Below are 16,572 nucleotides of genomic sequence, written 5' to 3'. Positions count from 1 at the left end.
TTTGTAGCAACTATACTCTGTTTTCTAAGAAATGTCTGTTTGAGAAAAAAAGAAGGAAAGAAAGAATACAAATGGTGAAGATAGTATAGTACCAGAGACAATTAAGTTAACAAATCTTATGTAACAGACGAATGACTCTTGTAACATTGAGCGAAATTGAGTTGTGAAATCTGCGATAGCTCTGAACGCTTCACTTACTGAAGGTGTCTGATTCAAACCCACGAGCAAGTTTAAGGCTGTTTCGTGAATCTTGTTAAATAAAACCAATTCATGACAGTCATTTTTGGGCATCGTGTCACATGATTCGTTTTGTAGCAAACATGTAAACAAAGTCTTCCCAGATGTCTAGATTTAAAATGATTATCATATAAAATAAAACAGTTAAAACCATGAAAATTCAATCGTATTCATATCCGGCTGCACGAAAAGCTGTGTGAATGATTATAGTGTACACTGACTTTGGACTCTTCCAGAGCATGAGGACTGCGCTTTACTGACCCAGCCAGAAACAGATGACTACATGTGTTTTCATTCATTTTCCGTTCTGCCCTTATCTTCACCCAGGAGCAGCATTGTGGGGCCTTTTAAATGTCAGAACATCTTTGGTTTGGGTGATCCGAGAGCACTCTCACTCACGCTACCACTCGGCTGCAGAACGTTGTGAGTGTGTCCCTAAAAATATCCTGCCGTATGGTACTCATTTTTAATGTGGCACCAATCATTGGTGTTAGATGCAAACAAAATGTTGATGAAAGAAATCCCTCATTCTCTCTCCCTTCTTGTTTGTGCCGTGTAATGCATCCTCCCCATAATTTGTCCACATGAAAGCAGTCGAGTGGAGGCATGGCATCTGTTCGGCTCATTAAAATCAACTCATGGTTTAATACTGCACCTTTCAAAGCCCTGCAGCCCTGCAACAGTTTAGCAAGTGATCAAACTTACTTGAATCTTACTTGGAACTTAATTGGAACTGTGACTCAAATGGACAATGCAACAAAAAAAAAAAATCTAGACAGTTAAACTTGTTTTTCCTGCAAACAACAACGAACGAACAGTGCAAGGCTGTGAGCACAAATGATTCTTATATACTTGCAAGTCACTTGTAATAATTTCACTTGTAAGTTATCAGGTTAAATCAGTCAGTGAAACATTACTAAGGTCACAACAAAAAGTCCCTTAACCACTACTTTGATGTATTTGTGAGACTTGCATCCATACATTTACTAATTGCTTTTTGTTGTAATACATTTATAAATAATATCCGGGAAAAAAAACTATTTTAATATTCTTCTAATAAATGTAAAGATTATAATCTGTAAAGAAAATTTATTTTGGAAGTAAGACCAATTCTAGATATTTTCATCTTCACTTCTTGTCGCATCCTCCTCCTAGATGGAGATATAACACCTGGAAAGAATATTTTTATACTATATTTTTTACTATTATGGCAACTCTCTGAAGATTTTAGCATGGTAATGGATATGACAATGTTAATGTATTTGGTCTTGGTGGAGTAAATCTGCTAAACTGCTGCTGAATTGCTTCTGCTGTGGGTTATTGCTGTAGTTGTAGATTTTGCTACTGCCAATACATAAGCGATACAGTGCTGTGAGTATTTAAGACAAAAAACTGCTGCACAAATAGCATATAAAACAACGTGTAGCAGATCTATACAGGTGGAGCTGGGGGAGGTGGGGGGTTTCAGAGAAACTGCAAAATGCTCAAGTGAATAATAGCCAGCCATTAAATGTAAAGCAGTAAGCTTAATGGTTGTGTCTGCAACATGAACCAATCAGCTTGTGCCAAGTCGTTTAATGCAGTGAATATTATCAATTTATGTTAAGTTCCCATCAGCCTGTGCCATGACAGAACTTGGCATTAATATTGCTTGTGTCATAAAGTGATGTGTTTTGTATTGAGGCAGCACTTGAACAGTCAGCATCCTTACACATGCCAAATATCCTGCTAGAGACAAGTACACAATTTCCAAAAAATCCATCTGCTCCTGCATAAAATGGTTGTTTTCTTAGACGTAAATGCAATTAATGCCGCCTCAGGTTCAGAGTAGATTTAAAACACTTGTTTGTCGCAGACTCTCTGTCGCGGTGCACTGCTCATTAAACATGCTCCTAGTTTCTCAGCTCACAGGAATCCTAATGTGGTCTTGAACACTTTTTCTAATGAAGTCCTGAAAAAAAAAAAAACAGAAACAACAGGGATAATATACTCCACCCCAGTAAGGGGACCTATAAAATCCTATAGCTCTTAAAGAAAACCTGACATCTACCCACAATATTCTGCTCTCTTTTGTTCTGTTTGTGTCTAGTTTGATTTAAAATTTGCGTGTGATAATGATGAACTGACCTTTCATATGACTTTTTCAGAAGTTTCAGTGGTATTGTTTATTCATTTTCAAACCAAACAGGCATTGATGATTTGTAATTCACTTTAAAGAGTTTCACTCAAGCTAGACCAGGGGTTTCAATACATTTTAATGTATTGAAATATGATGTTTAATGTATTGAAATATGATGTTCCCCTTGGGATCAACTCATATAAATATAATATAATTATATGTATAACCCCCCCCCCCCCCCCTTCAAACCCTTTCGCAGACACATAACTACAAAATATTTTTCTATTTTGTAATTACATTCCTATTTATATTTGTTCAATATAGTACTTAATTTATAAGACAGAACGGCATGTTTTCATTTCACGTGATGTTTTCTAAGCTTCTGAGACACAATAGTAATTCCACTAGTTGTCCAGACAGGGAAGGATAAAACTGTAACAGTTTGCAGTTTTCCTATACTGGAGGAAAAGACTCCTTATAGAACCAGTATGTATCCTGATATTGTTCTGAAGACTGTGTGTGTGTGTGTGTGTGAGAGCATGTGCCTCATAAATCTGCTGTTAGTCTCAGAAATCCTCACCATGGGAGACTTGTCTGTCCCTTTCCTACGGAGTGCCTAAAGCATCCTCGTAAATAAAACCAGATGGCTTCAATATGTCTTAAAATGGAAGGAGAGATTTGCATTGGCCTTGCGGTGTCACATCAACAGTTCTGAGGGGCAGAGTTTTATAAGTCAGTTGACTGTTTTTCTCTTTACAGCAGGATGAAGACGGCGGAGATCTGTGTGGTCCTGTTTGTCTTGGGCTGTGTTTGTGGACTGTCATTCACTTTGGACCCCCGAGATCCAAATGTTTGCAGCTTATGGGAAAGGTAAGAATCATCTGCTCCAATAGAGAGCTCAGAAAGCCAATGCCAAGTCGAGATGATCTGCTCCAGTGCATGCTGGCAGCCAAAACCGTTGTTGTAGATCAATGTCTGCAAGTCAAACAACAAAAACACAACCAAAATCCTGGCGAAATGTCTCAAAATAAAGGAAATGTTAAAACAAGTAGCAAAATTGCTTATTATATCAAGACCTGTTTCAAGCAATATCTTTTATTTTATACATTAGAAGTCTAAGTATAAAAGTGTGCTAGATGTTAAACCAGGGGTCTTCAACACTTCTCTGGGCAAGGACCCCTTTGGTGATAGAGATATGGAGCAGGGCTTATATTAAAATTTTACCTTGCATTAAACTACTTTATTGGTAATGAGTAGTTTGTACTCCAAACGTATTCTTTAGAAAGTTTCTTTTTAAATTGATCATCACACAATGATTTCAAAATTAATGTTTGTGTCATGATTTCCTTAAACTTTGAAACTTTTAAATCAGAATGTTTACAGTTTGAGTTATTATTTGTTTCATTCGTAAAATTAAATAAAATTAAGTAAAACAAATTCCTGTGACCATAAAGGACAAGCTGTTTGGTTATGGATGGATGGGGATATTTTTTTTTTTGTCAATCATTTTTAATGGGAGAAAACCAAACCTTCAAACTTAAACTTTTTTTTTTTTTCCGAATGTTTACATTTTTGACAAAGACCCATTTATGATGTAGGAAAATAATGTTACAGCCTTTTCAAGTCATTTTAACCACAGACCTATTTGTACTCGTACATCTAAAACTGTCATTCCAAAAGCCCATTATGAATTCCTGAGGGAATAAAACACTACAAACCATGAGCAAAACACTCTATGGGGACAGTTCCAGCAATTGTGTTGTACATCATGTCGAATGATGCAAAAAAAGAACATGACAGAATCTTTGTTCATTTCTAGTTTCACCACTTCAGTGAAGGAATCGTATGCTCAACCTTTCGACCAAGTGAAGTATGAAGAGACATGCTCTGAACCGTGGAACGCTAACAAATGCACCCGGCACAGGTGACATACACTCACAAACACACACGCACTCATGCATTTACTCACAGTTACACTGAGCTGACTTAGACTAAACGCAGCATGAATTCTTTCATGCTGCAGAGCTTTACGGCCTTCAGCTTTGGTCACTGGAGGGATTGTTTGGTTTGGCAGGGCAATCTTAAAATTGCTTTGAATCCAAGTAATTGTGATGCTGGCGCTCACAAATGCTCCCTTTATTACAATGCTTGCATGCAATCTCCCTCTCCCTGCCAGTCTTATGGCAGTTCCCAAAGGCCTTTTTAAGGTTAATCTGAAATAAGGCGAGTGGGAAGGGTACCGCATGTTTAATACATTTCTAAATATTATACTTTTCTGTAAAGAAGGTGCCAAAAGCTGATCCAAGACAACTACTGAGTCAGAAGTCTTTATGTGCATGTACAGCTGATTTGTAATAATGAAATAATGACTATTGTGTGGTCTTGAATTATTTATTTTTCCGTAGTTAAGGTTCTCTCATTTACTCTCCAGGATCACCTATAAAACACTTTATAGGCAGGTGGTGAAAATGGACTATCGGAGGAGGTATCAGTGCTGCCGGGGATTCTATGAGAGCAGAAATAAATGCGTTCGTGAGTATTAAATTGACGTTTAACTTCTACCTTAATGGTTTTGAATGGTTTGTTTTTGTATTTTCATCTCTCTGTGTGTTTCTTTTTCCCTTCCTGCTCTATGTGTGTGTGTGTTTAGCACGTTGCACTAAGGAGTGTGTCCATGGCCGCTGTGTAGCACCTGATCGCTGCCAATGTGAGAGCGGCTGGCGTGGAGAAGACTGTTCCAGCTGTGAGTAATGCATCACAGTTTTTCTCCTTCTCTTTCTGACATGCAAAAACAACCAAAAAGTGCAGCATTTAAAAGAATTAAATGCAAAAGCTGATATGAAAGCCGTTTAAAAAAGTAGGGAACTTCTTCGCTTTCTTCTAAGATACCTTTTTATGCTAAATATTAATGCATAATGTTTTTCCACAAGCTATGTTAAAAATCAATCTATGATGGTGGACAGAGGAAGAGCAATGTTGATTATAATTCATTACCTAATTAATACCTGAAACTGCACTTTCTGTCTCATTAGGAGAGACATTTCACTGTGTGTTCTGGCTTCATTTTTGAACGTGTTGTCATTTGTTAGTGTTGCTGTGCATATTTTTATTGGGCCCCATTTTCTCGCTTTTCTTTTTCCTCTTGTTTTCTTTTCCCCCTCTCCTCTTTCTGCATCTGCTGTCTGCTAAACTCTTTTCCTTTTCTTTCGTATATATGCGTTTGAATCATATAAATGAATATAAGAGTTTTCACAGCTATGGTTTCTAAAGCATCTCCATTTTTCTTAGCTGATTTACACATTTCTCCACACACAAATAATGCAGTCCTGTGTAATTTTCATATTATTTACATACCATTATAGTATTTAAAAAATATTTTAAAATTAACTTTCATTTTATTTTGAGTAATTTTGTTATGAGTGTTTTGTGGCTTTTTAATGTTTCAATTTAAATTTAATTTGTTTTGAATTTTTATTGTTTAGTTTTTGTAATTTCAGGACTTAATTTTAATTTTAATTTGTAACAAATTTCAGTTCATTAATGCAATATTTTTCATCTAATAATCTGAAATATACAGTGTTTATATATATTTATATATTATATATATTTATTTATTAACAAACATGATTTCTGATGCAGCCTTCTGAACACTTTATTATTTGGGGTTATTATAACTGCATGTGTTGTATGACTCATATCAGGAAATTTATCTTGATGTTATTAAATGCTTGATGTTCTATAAAAACGTACTATAACGTAAAATCAACTAATCAACTCAAGATCTTCTGCAACTTTGTCCAAAACATGAGCGTCCAGTGTTTACTGTAGTATCTTGGTCTGTAATACGGATATGATTTGTAAAACTGTGGTTTCAGAAGGGTACAATGCCTTGCAGGCTCCTAAGTGGTGTTTACATAAATGTAATGGAAACTCAAGGCTCTGGCTCTAGGCAGAAGACCTTTCTCTCTAATTTGGTCCTGCTTTTTGTTTGGTTGGACTGTGAAACCCCATTATTAGCTCGCATTGGCAGGAGGAGGCTTGACACTTCCTGAATGCCTGTGTGTTGGGAGATTTGTGGGAAATTAGAGAGGTTTGAGGTTTTAAATACACATTTCTCCCACTCTGTCCTGAAAGACCAAAGGCCAAGCTCTTTCAAACTCCTATACAACTTCTTCTCTGTTTAAAATTATACAAGTAAGATCATTATTAAAAAGTAATTATATGTATAGAAGAACTGTGGCAATGTCACCAAAATGCTTCAAGAGACCTGCAAAGCTAAAGTACTGTGCAAAGTTTTAGGCACTTGTGTAAAAATGCTGTAAAGTGAGGATGCCATTAAAAATAATGCCATAAATAGATTTTATTGATTAACTTCTATCAGCTTAACTAAATGAAATTAATATTTGGTGTGACCACATTATGCGTTAAAAAGGTGCACTTGCGCATTATTTTATATTTTATTTTAAAATGCTTGTTGAATAAATTAAAAGTTACTGGGCATGCTGCACAAAGCAGAAACACCATTTAGAGTTGGAGGTCCATAATAGTCATCATTTTCACATAAGAAAGAGGTTCAAGGCTAACTATTTAAGTAAGGGCTTCTGGGAAAGAGCCTTTTAAGACTATTCCTAGAGAGGAATTTTCCCACATGGAAAAAAGACATTCCATATCTGCTGGAAACGTGCTGTTTGATAAAACTACTTATATTTTATTCATTTTCATCTTCAGACAGTATAAACATGTGACTCACATGAATAAAGAGAGTGTAAATGATCCACTTCATATTCATTGTTTATAATATTCCATCACAAGTTTGTCATTTCAGATCATGCTGATTAATCCTGAGGGACATTAGGGCAGAGGGGCTTGGGAACAGAAAACTGGACTTATAATGTAGTTTATGATCAAGCAAGCAGCCTTGAGTTGAGAATGAACCAAATTCTGATGTTTCCACTTGTCTGTTTAAAGTGGTATGAATTTGCTTTGAGAACTGGTTGTGTTTGAATCGAGACAGCTGTTGAGCTCCAGTTCCTATAGCCTGACATGTGAACATTGGGTGTTGAAATCATTCACCTCCCCTGCTGTCTGAGTGTCAGACCCCAGGACTTTTAGGCCTTGTCCACATTAATAAGTTTTTGTTTGAAAACGCATCTTTTTCTCTCCGATTTGGCCATCCGTCCACACTGAGATGGCGTTGTAAATCAAGGAAAACTGAGCTTTTTGAAAACGCTCTCCAAAGTGGATTAATTTGAAAGCGCCGTTTTCGCGTTGTAGTGTCGACTGTGAAAACGGAGGCTTTTGAAAACGATGACGCAAGTTTAGTCATGTGATGCATATTATACCAATAGATATCCGTGTTTATACTGGTATTTTGCATGTTATGTGCTATGCACTTTCACACTATTGCTACAGATGTGTTACTTTGTACACTCTTCATATCACAGTCCTGCAAAGGTGAAAGCTAATTTACACGCAATTCGTATTTGCGCCAAAACATGAGGGCAGTTGCGTTTTAGATCAGACATACATACAGTATTGTTCAAAATAATAGCAGTACAATGTGACTAACCAGAATAATCAAGGTTTTTAGTATATTTTTTATTGCTACGTGGCAAACAAGTTACCAGTAGGTTCAGTAGATTGTCAGAAAACAAACAAGACCCAGCATTCATGATATACACGCTCTTAAGGCTGTGCAATTGGGCAATTAGTTGAAAGGGGTGTGTTCAAAAAAATAGCAGTGTCTACCTAAACTATTTTGTACAAACATTTTTTTTTTTCTGGGATTTAGCAATCCTGTGAATCACTAAACTAATATTTAGTTGTATGACCACAGTTTTTTAAAACTGCTTGACATCTGGGTGGCATGGAGTCAACCAACTTGTGGCACCTCTCAGCTGTTATTCCACTCCATGATTCTTTAACAACATTCCACAATTCATTCACATTTCTTGGTTTTGCTTCAGAAACAGCATTTTTGATATCACCCCACAAGTTCTCAATTGGATTAAGATCCAAGAGTCTGGAGATTGGGCTGGCCACTCCATAACATTAATTTTGTTGGTTTGGAACCAAGACTTTGCCCGTTTACTAGTGTGTTTTGGGTCATTGTCTTGTTGAAACAACCATTTCAAGGGCATGTCCTCTTCAGCATAGGGCAACATGACCTCTTCAAGTATTTTAACATATGCAAACTGATCCATGATCCCTGGTATGCGATAAATAGGCCCAACACCATAGTAGGAGAAACATGCCCATATCATGATGCTTGCACCTCCATGCTTCACTGTCTTCACTGTGTACTGTGGCTTGAATTCAGAGTTTGGGGGTCGTCTCACAAACTGCCTGTGGCCCTTGGACCCAAAAAGAACAATTTTACTCTCATCAGTCCACAAAATGTTCCTCCATTTCTCTTTAGGCCAGTTGATGTGTTCTTTGGCAAATTGTAACCTCTTCTGCACATGCCTTTGCGGGCAGAGGGACTTTGCGGGGGATTCTTGAAAATAGATTAGCTTCACACAGACGTCTTCTAACTGTCACAGTACTTACAGGTAACTCCAGACTGTCTTTGATCATCCTGGAAGTGATCATTGGCTGAGCCTTTGCCATTCTGGTTATTCTTCTATCCATTTTGATGGTTGTCTTCCGTTTTCTTCCACGTCTCTGGTTTTGCTCTCCATTTTAAGGCATTGGAGATCATTTTAGCTGAACAGCCTATCATTTTTTGCACCTCTTTATAGGTTTTCCCCTCTCTAATCAACTTTTTAATCAAAGTACGCTGTTCTTCTGAACAATGTCTTGAACGACCCATTTTCCTCAGCTTTCAAATGCATGTTCAACAAGTGTTGGCTTCATCCTTAAATAGGGGCCACCTGATTCACACCTGTTTCTTCACAAAATTGATGACCTCAGTGATTGAATGCCACACTGCTATTTTTTTGAACACACCCCTTTCAACTAATTCAACTAATTGCCCAATAGCACAGCCTTAAGAGCGTGCATATCATGAATGCTGGGTCTCATTTGTTTTCTGAGAATCTACTGAACCTACTGGTAACTTGTTTGCCACGTAGCAATAAAAAAATATACGAAAAACCTTGATTATTCTGGTTAGTCACATTGTACTGCTATTATTTTGAACAATACTGTACATACAATCGTTAGTGTGCGACCTGGACGTGTCAGTGAATGGTGTGGTTTTTTTGTAAATAAAATAATCCTGTCAGAAGAACTGCATAAAAACGTATCATATTTGTTCCGTGTGTATAATCTGCAGTGAGCTTTTTTTAAGTTTGCAGAAAGTAAATGTAACATTTTTTATGTTTCAGTGAGGATGAGACAAAGTTTGCAAAATGCTTGAAAACGCTACTGTGAATGAAGAGTGTTTTAAAATGAAAAAAAAAAAGCCATTTTCAAATGCATCCGGATTAATGTAGATGTAGCCTTAGGCCCTGTTTACACTAGTGCATGATGATCCTCATCTTCAGATCTCCGTCCACAATACACAAGCGAAAACGCATATCAAATAACCATTTATGCACGTACAACAATGTGAATGATGTTTTTGTTTACACACAGAGCAAATGTGAGCAGCCACGCCTTTCATTTTCGGTCTCCGTTTTGGTCTGTTTACACTGAAACGCAACTAAAACATTTTCAAACTGAAATGGGGTCTGCACAGCATTTTCGAATGTCTCCGTTTTCAAGGTGCCAAAAATGTTTTGACAGTGTTGTCAACTGTAATAGACATTGTTGTGTATTGTACCCTTAGAATGATTTCTGAAGGATCATGTGACACTGAAGTAATGGCTGCTGAAATTTCAACTTTGCCAGCACAGTAATAAGTTACATTTTAAAATATATTAAAATAGAAAACAGTTCATTTAGATTGTAACAGTATTTCAGAATGTTACTGTTTTTACTGAATTTCGGCCAAATAAATGCAGCAAAACTTCTTCATAAAACATGACAAAATCTTACATATAAACTTTTAAATGGTAGTACAAATAAAATGTAAAAAAATACTCTATTTTTTTCCTATCAAAACAAAAAAAAATAATTCAATACACTGGAATAAAGAAGTTAACTATCATAGAAGCCAAATGAGCTCAGATCCTCACTGATTAATGTTCTCTTTGAGTTCCAGAGAAGCTTTCTTGGTAATGAGCTCTTCATCTTGACTTGCTCTTCACGAGTGTGTGTGTGTGTTTCTGTGATGGATTCCACTTCTTAACCCCTAAAGTGTACGTGTCATCAGTTAAGGTTGTGTCATGACCGAAATCCAATCCCTGTGTGAGCGCTGGCCTGAGCTCTCTCTGAGGTCCAGCCAAACTCCATCTGTAAAATTTCCCATTTGAAACTCATTCCTTCTGTTGAGCTCCGTACAAATTCTCCGGTCAATCACACTATCAATTTGTCATGCTCTAAATGCCAGGGATGCTCAAGAGAATCTCTGAAGTATTTAGGAATCCTTTAGCACTGACTTGCTCAAATAACCAAACACAGTCAGACCAATACGAAACTACGTTAATCCAAAGAAAAGCTTCTTGTAAATGCATCTGAACATACTTTATAATATGTGTTTGCCGATATCTCAGATTTAGCTGAACTTGTGTTTGTGTTTAGCATGTGATGCCCAGCATTGGGGTCCAGGCTGCAGGCAGCGCTGCGAGTGCCAGAACGGGGGAGAGTGTGACGTTATTAAAGGAAGCTGCCAGTGCCCGGCCGGATACACTGGTGAACACTGCCAGGTATAACTACACTAACAGCCTCTTTAATGAGCTGGATGCGGTAGCATGTAAATTACCTGCTTTTATTCATTTATGATGTCATTACGATAAATGTACATTATATTACAGATAACTGTATGTTCAAAGTTGAATTGTTTTAATTCAACCTATTTTCTTCCTGTCAGCACCCCTGTCCTGAAAAGTCGTTTGGACAGGGTTGTCTGCAGCAGTGCCGGTGTGGAACAGGAGGATTCTGCAATAAAACCACTGGAGAATGCGTTTGCAGAGATGGATTTACTGGACCTCTGTGAGTACAGAAGTAACTAAGAATAATAATGTGGTTTCTTACAGCTCTCAAATGCTAAATTTATTCTTGTTACATAATGTATGCTTATGTATATCTTTACATACTTCACATTATTATTATTTTAAAACATTTTGCTGACATGTATGTGTACATATAGACAGTAAACATTTGTCTTCCTTATCTTTGCTGCATTTATTTAAGAAACCCAGTCTAAGGAAACTTGAGTGTCTTAGTACTGTTATTTTTGAACTGTTTATTTTAGTATTATTTATAAGCTATTCAAGTATTTATCAGTATTAAATTATTTTAACATTTTAAATTAGTTTTAATAATTTTCATTTTCAGTAAGTTTATATATATATATATATATATACATATATATATATATATATATATATATATATATATATATATATATATATATATATATATATATATATATTGGTTGTAGTAGTTTTATTTCCATTTTAGTTTTAGTAATCCTATAGTACTTCATCTTAAATGTATGCATTTCAGTTAGATGCCAAGATAACATTTCAAATTTGTATGTTTTAAGTTTTTTTGCATTTTTTAAATGCTATTTTATTCCAAATACCAAAACTATTTTTTGGTTAACAGTAACACTTTTGAAAGAAAAAAACAACCTCATGCATATGCTATTTCATGTTTTAATTTCACAAATAATATTCAGACTGAATATTGAAAGATTTATTTCAGAAATCTTCAGAATTTTATATTTTGTCAGTTCACATAGTCATTGTAAAAAATGTGCTTATTTTGTTAGAGGCCATAAATTGTGCATCTGAAATATTCCTTGTGGTTTTACATTTTTACAGTCCTAAAACATTATCATTGTCTCTCCATCTTTGAATTGAACTTTGAATCATAATTTCACTGTGCACCCTACGTGTCTCTGTCGCTCAGGTGTGAGGAGCCGTGCATGAGGCCGAACCGATGTACTATACGCTGCCCATGTCAGAATGGAGGCATCTGCAAGGGGACAGGGGTGTGTGTGTGTCCTCCTGGCTGGATGGTGAGAAATCTGTGTATTGGCCTTTTTTTTTTTTTCTTAGTTGAACATCCATTTTTAGCGTCTCTCTCTCTCTGTTTCAGGGTGCCGTCTGTACTGAGCGGTGTCCACCTGGCCGTTTTGGTACAAACTGTACTAAAGAATGTTTGTGCCATAATGGAGGCCGCTGTGATCCAGAAAAAGGCCAATGTCAGTGTGATGCAGGCTACACTGGAGAAAGGTCTGCATAATTTTAAGACTTCTATCTTTAAGTCTACTATCTGCATCCCGTCAGAACTGACTTGACACTTGTTTTAGGGTCACAACCCATCAGTTTTGCTAAATGACAACTTATTGTTTTGTAATTGGCCTTAATGTAATTTATAGATTTGTAGAATCTTGAAAAAGTCTGAAATCCACAGTAAAGCCTCTGATAGATATTTGAGTAGCATGGTCATACTGTATGATTCCCTCTTGAGTGAGCATGTGTGTTTCTTGTGAAGGTGTAACGAGGAGTGTCCGGTGGGTTCATACGGTGAGGACTGTAAAGGTGTGTGTGACTGTGCTAACGGAGCCCGGTGCTATAACATCCACGGTGGGTGTCTGTGTGAGCCGGGGTTTAAGGGTCCACGCTGTGATCACAGGATGTGTCCTGACGGGACCTACGGCATGCACTGCGAAAACCGCTGCCTCTGCAACTCACAAAACACGCTCAGGTGTGCTGTGTGCATCCTCGTCTGTTACTGACCATCACTAACTTTGATTTGACACAGACTGAACAGAACAAATAACATGCATTTTGTTCTCAGAACCAGTGTTACTTTAGTATTTTGTACTGTTATAGTTTCTATTAAAATGTTGAATTAGCTTTTATTTTAATATTTTTATTTTAATTTTAGTTTAATATTTAGTCCTTTATTCTATTCAGTTTTAATTTATTTTTATTACAGTTTAATTTTCAGTTTATCTTATTTCAGACTAATTTTCTGTTTTTAATTTAAAAGGGTTAGTTCATGCCAAAATGAAAAATCTGTCAATAATTACCCTCATGTTGTTCCAATCTTGTACAACCTTCGTTCATCTTCGAAACACAAATTAAGATAATTTTGATTAAATCTGACAGCTCTCTGACTCTCTGCATAGACAGTATTTTTTATGTATTTAATATGTATTATTAATGAACTGATCCTTCTATTAACCAAATGCTGTTTGATAAAAAAAAAATTATATATATATATATATATATATATATATATATATATATATATATATATATATATATATATATATATATATATATTAGCTTGAGTAATTGTATATATTGATTATGTCATGGATATTACAGCTGTCATCCTCTGAAGGGGGAGTGTACCTGTCAGCCTGGGTGGGCGGGGCTATATTGTAATGAAACCTGTGCTGATGGTTATTATGGTAACGGATGCCTGGAGCCCTGTCTCTGTGTGAACGGAGGAGTGTGTGACACGGTGACGGGCCAGTGCCATTGTTCTCCCGGATACATAGTGAGTGGACAGATACGAGCACAAACAGAAAAACTTCCTCAATACCACATAATATTCCACATTAATATTCCTGTGTGTGTGTGTAGGGACTACACTGCGAGAAGCCTTGTGAGGATGGTTTCTACGGGAAGGGCTGCTTGTCTCCCTGTACCTGTGTAAACTCTATAGCCTGCTCTCCTATCGATGGAACATGTTTCTGTAAGGAAGGTAAGTTCTGGTACACATCAAAATAAAGAATGATTCTATCTATGCCACCTCAACATTGTTTTTGTGTGTGTGTGTTTAGGATGGAGAGGACTTGACTGCTCTATTGCATGTTCAGAGGGCACATGGGGTCCTAGCTGCAACTACACATGTCAGTGTGCAAATGGAGCATCTTGCGACCCTGCTGATGGTTCTTGCAAGTGCACCGCAGGGTGGAGAGGAGCTTCTTGTGATGAGTCCTGTCCAGTATGTCAAATATTTACAGTGCACATTTATTTGATTTACAAAAAAACAGTTCTAGGAGATGCAGGTCATTCATTTTTAGTCACACTTTTTCCTTCTATGAACTGAATTTGACTTATGCGTCGTTGTCTGTTCAGCATATCTGTCTCCTAAATCATCTGCAGTAATTTTACACCATCAGCAGAAGTTATTAACCTGATGGCAAATGCATAACACTCTTTTGCTTTAAAGTATATGTTGCATGGCCATCATTCAAATTAAAGTAGTCATTATGTTAGACCTGTATAATTTCACTGGGAAGAGTCAGAGTTATTTGATCGCTCTGAATCAATATTTCCATTCTGGTTTAAACAGATCGGGACATTCGGCCCAGGCTGTCAACACAAATGTGACTGTCTGCATGATGAAGGATGCGAGAGTGTTACAGGCCAGTGTCTGTGTTTACCTGGCTGGACAGGTAGGACTTAATTCAATATGCAAAAACGGTATACAGTATGAAGTGATAAATGTTTAAAGCAGAACCAGCTTCTGGCTCATCAAATAATGAGTGAAGCATTCAAGTCACTCAGGAAATAGTAGGAAGAGCCAAGCACATTGCATTATGGGATACAGTATTCTGTGCAGTATGCACTAGTCTATATCAGCAAATGTGTATGTATAGTTTGCATACAGAAAATGTGCATACTGTGAATGGTTTAGATATTGCATTATACAAATTTAGTATGAGTAGTGTGCCATTGTGTGCATATTTAATTATTCCTCTCCATTGATATCACCCATAATGCAGTGTAGACCTTTATTATACTATTATAATGATATATTATTAACATTAAACCCTATATATCATATTATATTCATCCCCTAATTATCTGTTGAGCTTGATTTGATTTTTATGTTTGAGATTCAAGTGATGCAAAATATAAATGTATGTAAATGTATATAAATACATGTAAATATAATAATAGTCATTTTGAAATCTCTACAGTATGTACACCAGTCAGAGAATCCTAAAAATATATCTGAAGCTGAGAGATATCTTGTTTAAAATTGTTTTGTTTTTTTTCAAACTAGAAAAATACAGTGTGAATCTGATGAAAGTATATTTTTTTAAGTAAAAATAGGGCACTAGACCTCAAACAACACATGACAGTTTAGGCAACTCATCCAATTTCTTCTGCAGGTCTGCGCTGTACACAGCAGTGTCCAGAGGGAACGTGGGGCCATCAGTGCAACCAGACCTGCTCCTGCCTCAACGGCGCCACCTGTCAGGCACATACGGGAGCCTGCCTGTGCAAACCCGGATTCTGGGGAGCTCAGTGTCAACACAGTGAGTGTGTGTGTGTGTGTGTATATACCTATCCGTGCATTTACCAGCATCTCTGAGAGCTCAGGTCACATTAGAACTGGTTTAGACAGTGGTCTCTTCTCTTCTCTATAGTGTGTAGCGCTGGTCTCTTTGGAGAGAAGTGCAGCCGTCAGTGTCCACAATGTGTTCATGCCACCTCCTGTCATCACATAACAGGCGATTGTCTGTGTCTGCCTGGATATACCGGACACCTGTGTGAACAAGGTTAGATACACACATGCAAAGATTTTTAACTAAAAATAAAACACAAATGGAGAATTTTGAGGCAGTATTTTTCCATAAAATGATTGTTCATACTGATGAAATCTGTCAAAGACCAAAATAAAAGACTAAAAACACAATTTAAGTCATTATTTACTGAAAAAAAAAAACGGCATATAAGTTTAAAACATGCATGAAGGTGAGTGCGTAATGTCAGAATTTTCATTTTTGTGTGAATTGTCTCTTTAAACCTATTTAAATTATGACAACTTTCTGAAGATTTTAGCATGGTGATGGATATGACAATGTTAATGTATTTGGTCTTGGCGGAACAGATCTGCTATGTTGCTGCTGCTGTTGGTTTTTGCTTTAGTTGTAGATTATTGCTGCTGCCTATATGGTGCCATGAGTATTTAAGACATACTGCTGCTGCACAAATAGCATATACAAAAACCTGTAGCAGATCTATACAGGTGGAGCTGGGGAAGGTGGAGGGTTTTGAAGAACTCTGAAAGAGCACTGCAGGAATCTCAAGTGAATACTAGCCAACCATTTAAATGCAAGGCAGTAAGCTCACTGGCTGCATATGCATCATGAACCAATCGGCTTGTGCCAAGTCGTTTAACTCTCTGTACTG

At 36.8% G+C, this 16,572-nt stretch overlaps 1 protein-coding gene across 2 annotated transcripts in view; it reads left to right on the top strand.

Moving 5' to 3' along the window:
- Nucleotides 1-16,572, top strand: part of pear1 (platelet endothelial aggregation receptor 1) — a 40,843-nt gene that overhangs the window by 19,666 nt on the left and 4,605 nt on the right. Inside the window, exons 2-16 of one of the 2 annotated variants that reach the window (XM_026283990.1) lie at nucleotides 3,119-3,226; nucleotides 4,176-4,280; nucleotides 4,788-4,888; nucleotides 5,007-5,099; nucleotides 10,982-11,106; nucleotides 11,271-11,392; nucleotides 12,317-12,425; nucleotides 12,506-12,642; nucleotides 12,905-13,117; nucleotides 13,747-13,921; nucleotides 14,008-14,128; nucleotides 14,208-14,371; nucleotides 14,723-14,825; nucleotides 15,549-15,695; nucleotides 15,807-15,938. In XM_026283990.1, the coding sequence (XP_026139775.1) occupies nucleotides 3,120-3,226; nucleotides 4,176-4,280; nucleotides 4,788-4,888; nucleotides 5,007-5,099; nucleotides 10,982-11,106; nucleotides 11,271-11,392; nucleotides 12,317-12,425; nucleotides 12,506-12,642; nucleotides 12,905-13,117; nucleotides 13,747-13,921; nucleotides 14,008-14,128; nucleotides 14,208-14,371; nucleotides 14,723-14,825; nucleotides 15,549-15,695; nucleotides 15,807-15,938 (1,954 nt within the window). In that variant the 5' untranslated portion in view covers nucleotide 3,119. Of the gene's footprint in view, nucleotides 1-3,115; nucleotides 3,227-4,175; nucleotides 4,281-4,787; nucleotides 4,889-5,006; nucleotides 5,100-10,981; nucleotides 11,107-11,270; nucleotides 11,393-12,316; nucleotides 12,426-12,505; nucleotides 12,643-12,904; nucleotides 13,118-13,746; nucleotides 13,922-14,007; nucleotides 14,129-14,207; nucleotides 14,372-14,722; nucleotides 14,826-15,548; nucleotides 15,696-15,806; nucleotides 15,939-16,572 lie in introns of both variants that reach the window. The other variant, XM_026283989.1, reaches the window with a different exon arrangement.

The sequence above is a fragment of the Carassius auratus genome, chromosome 16 (assembly GCF_003368295.1).
Source record: "Carassius auratus strain Wakin chromosome 16, ASM336829v1, whole genome shotgun sequence".
NCBI classification, from domain to species: domain Eukaryota; kingdom Metazoa; phylum Chordata; class Actinopteri; order Cypriniformes; family Cyprinidae; genus Carassius; species Carassius auratus.
Note: the sequence above shows the minus strand (reverse complement) of the source record. Positions and strands in the feature narration are given on the sequence as shown.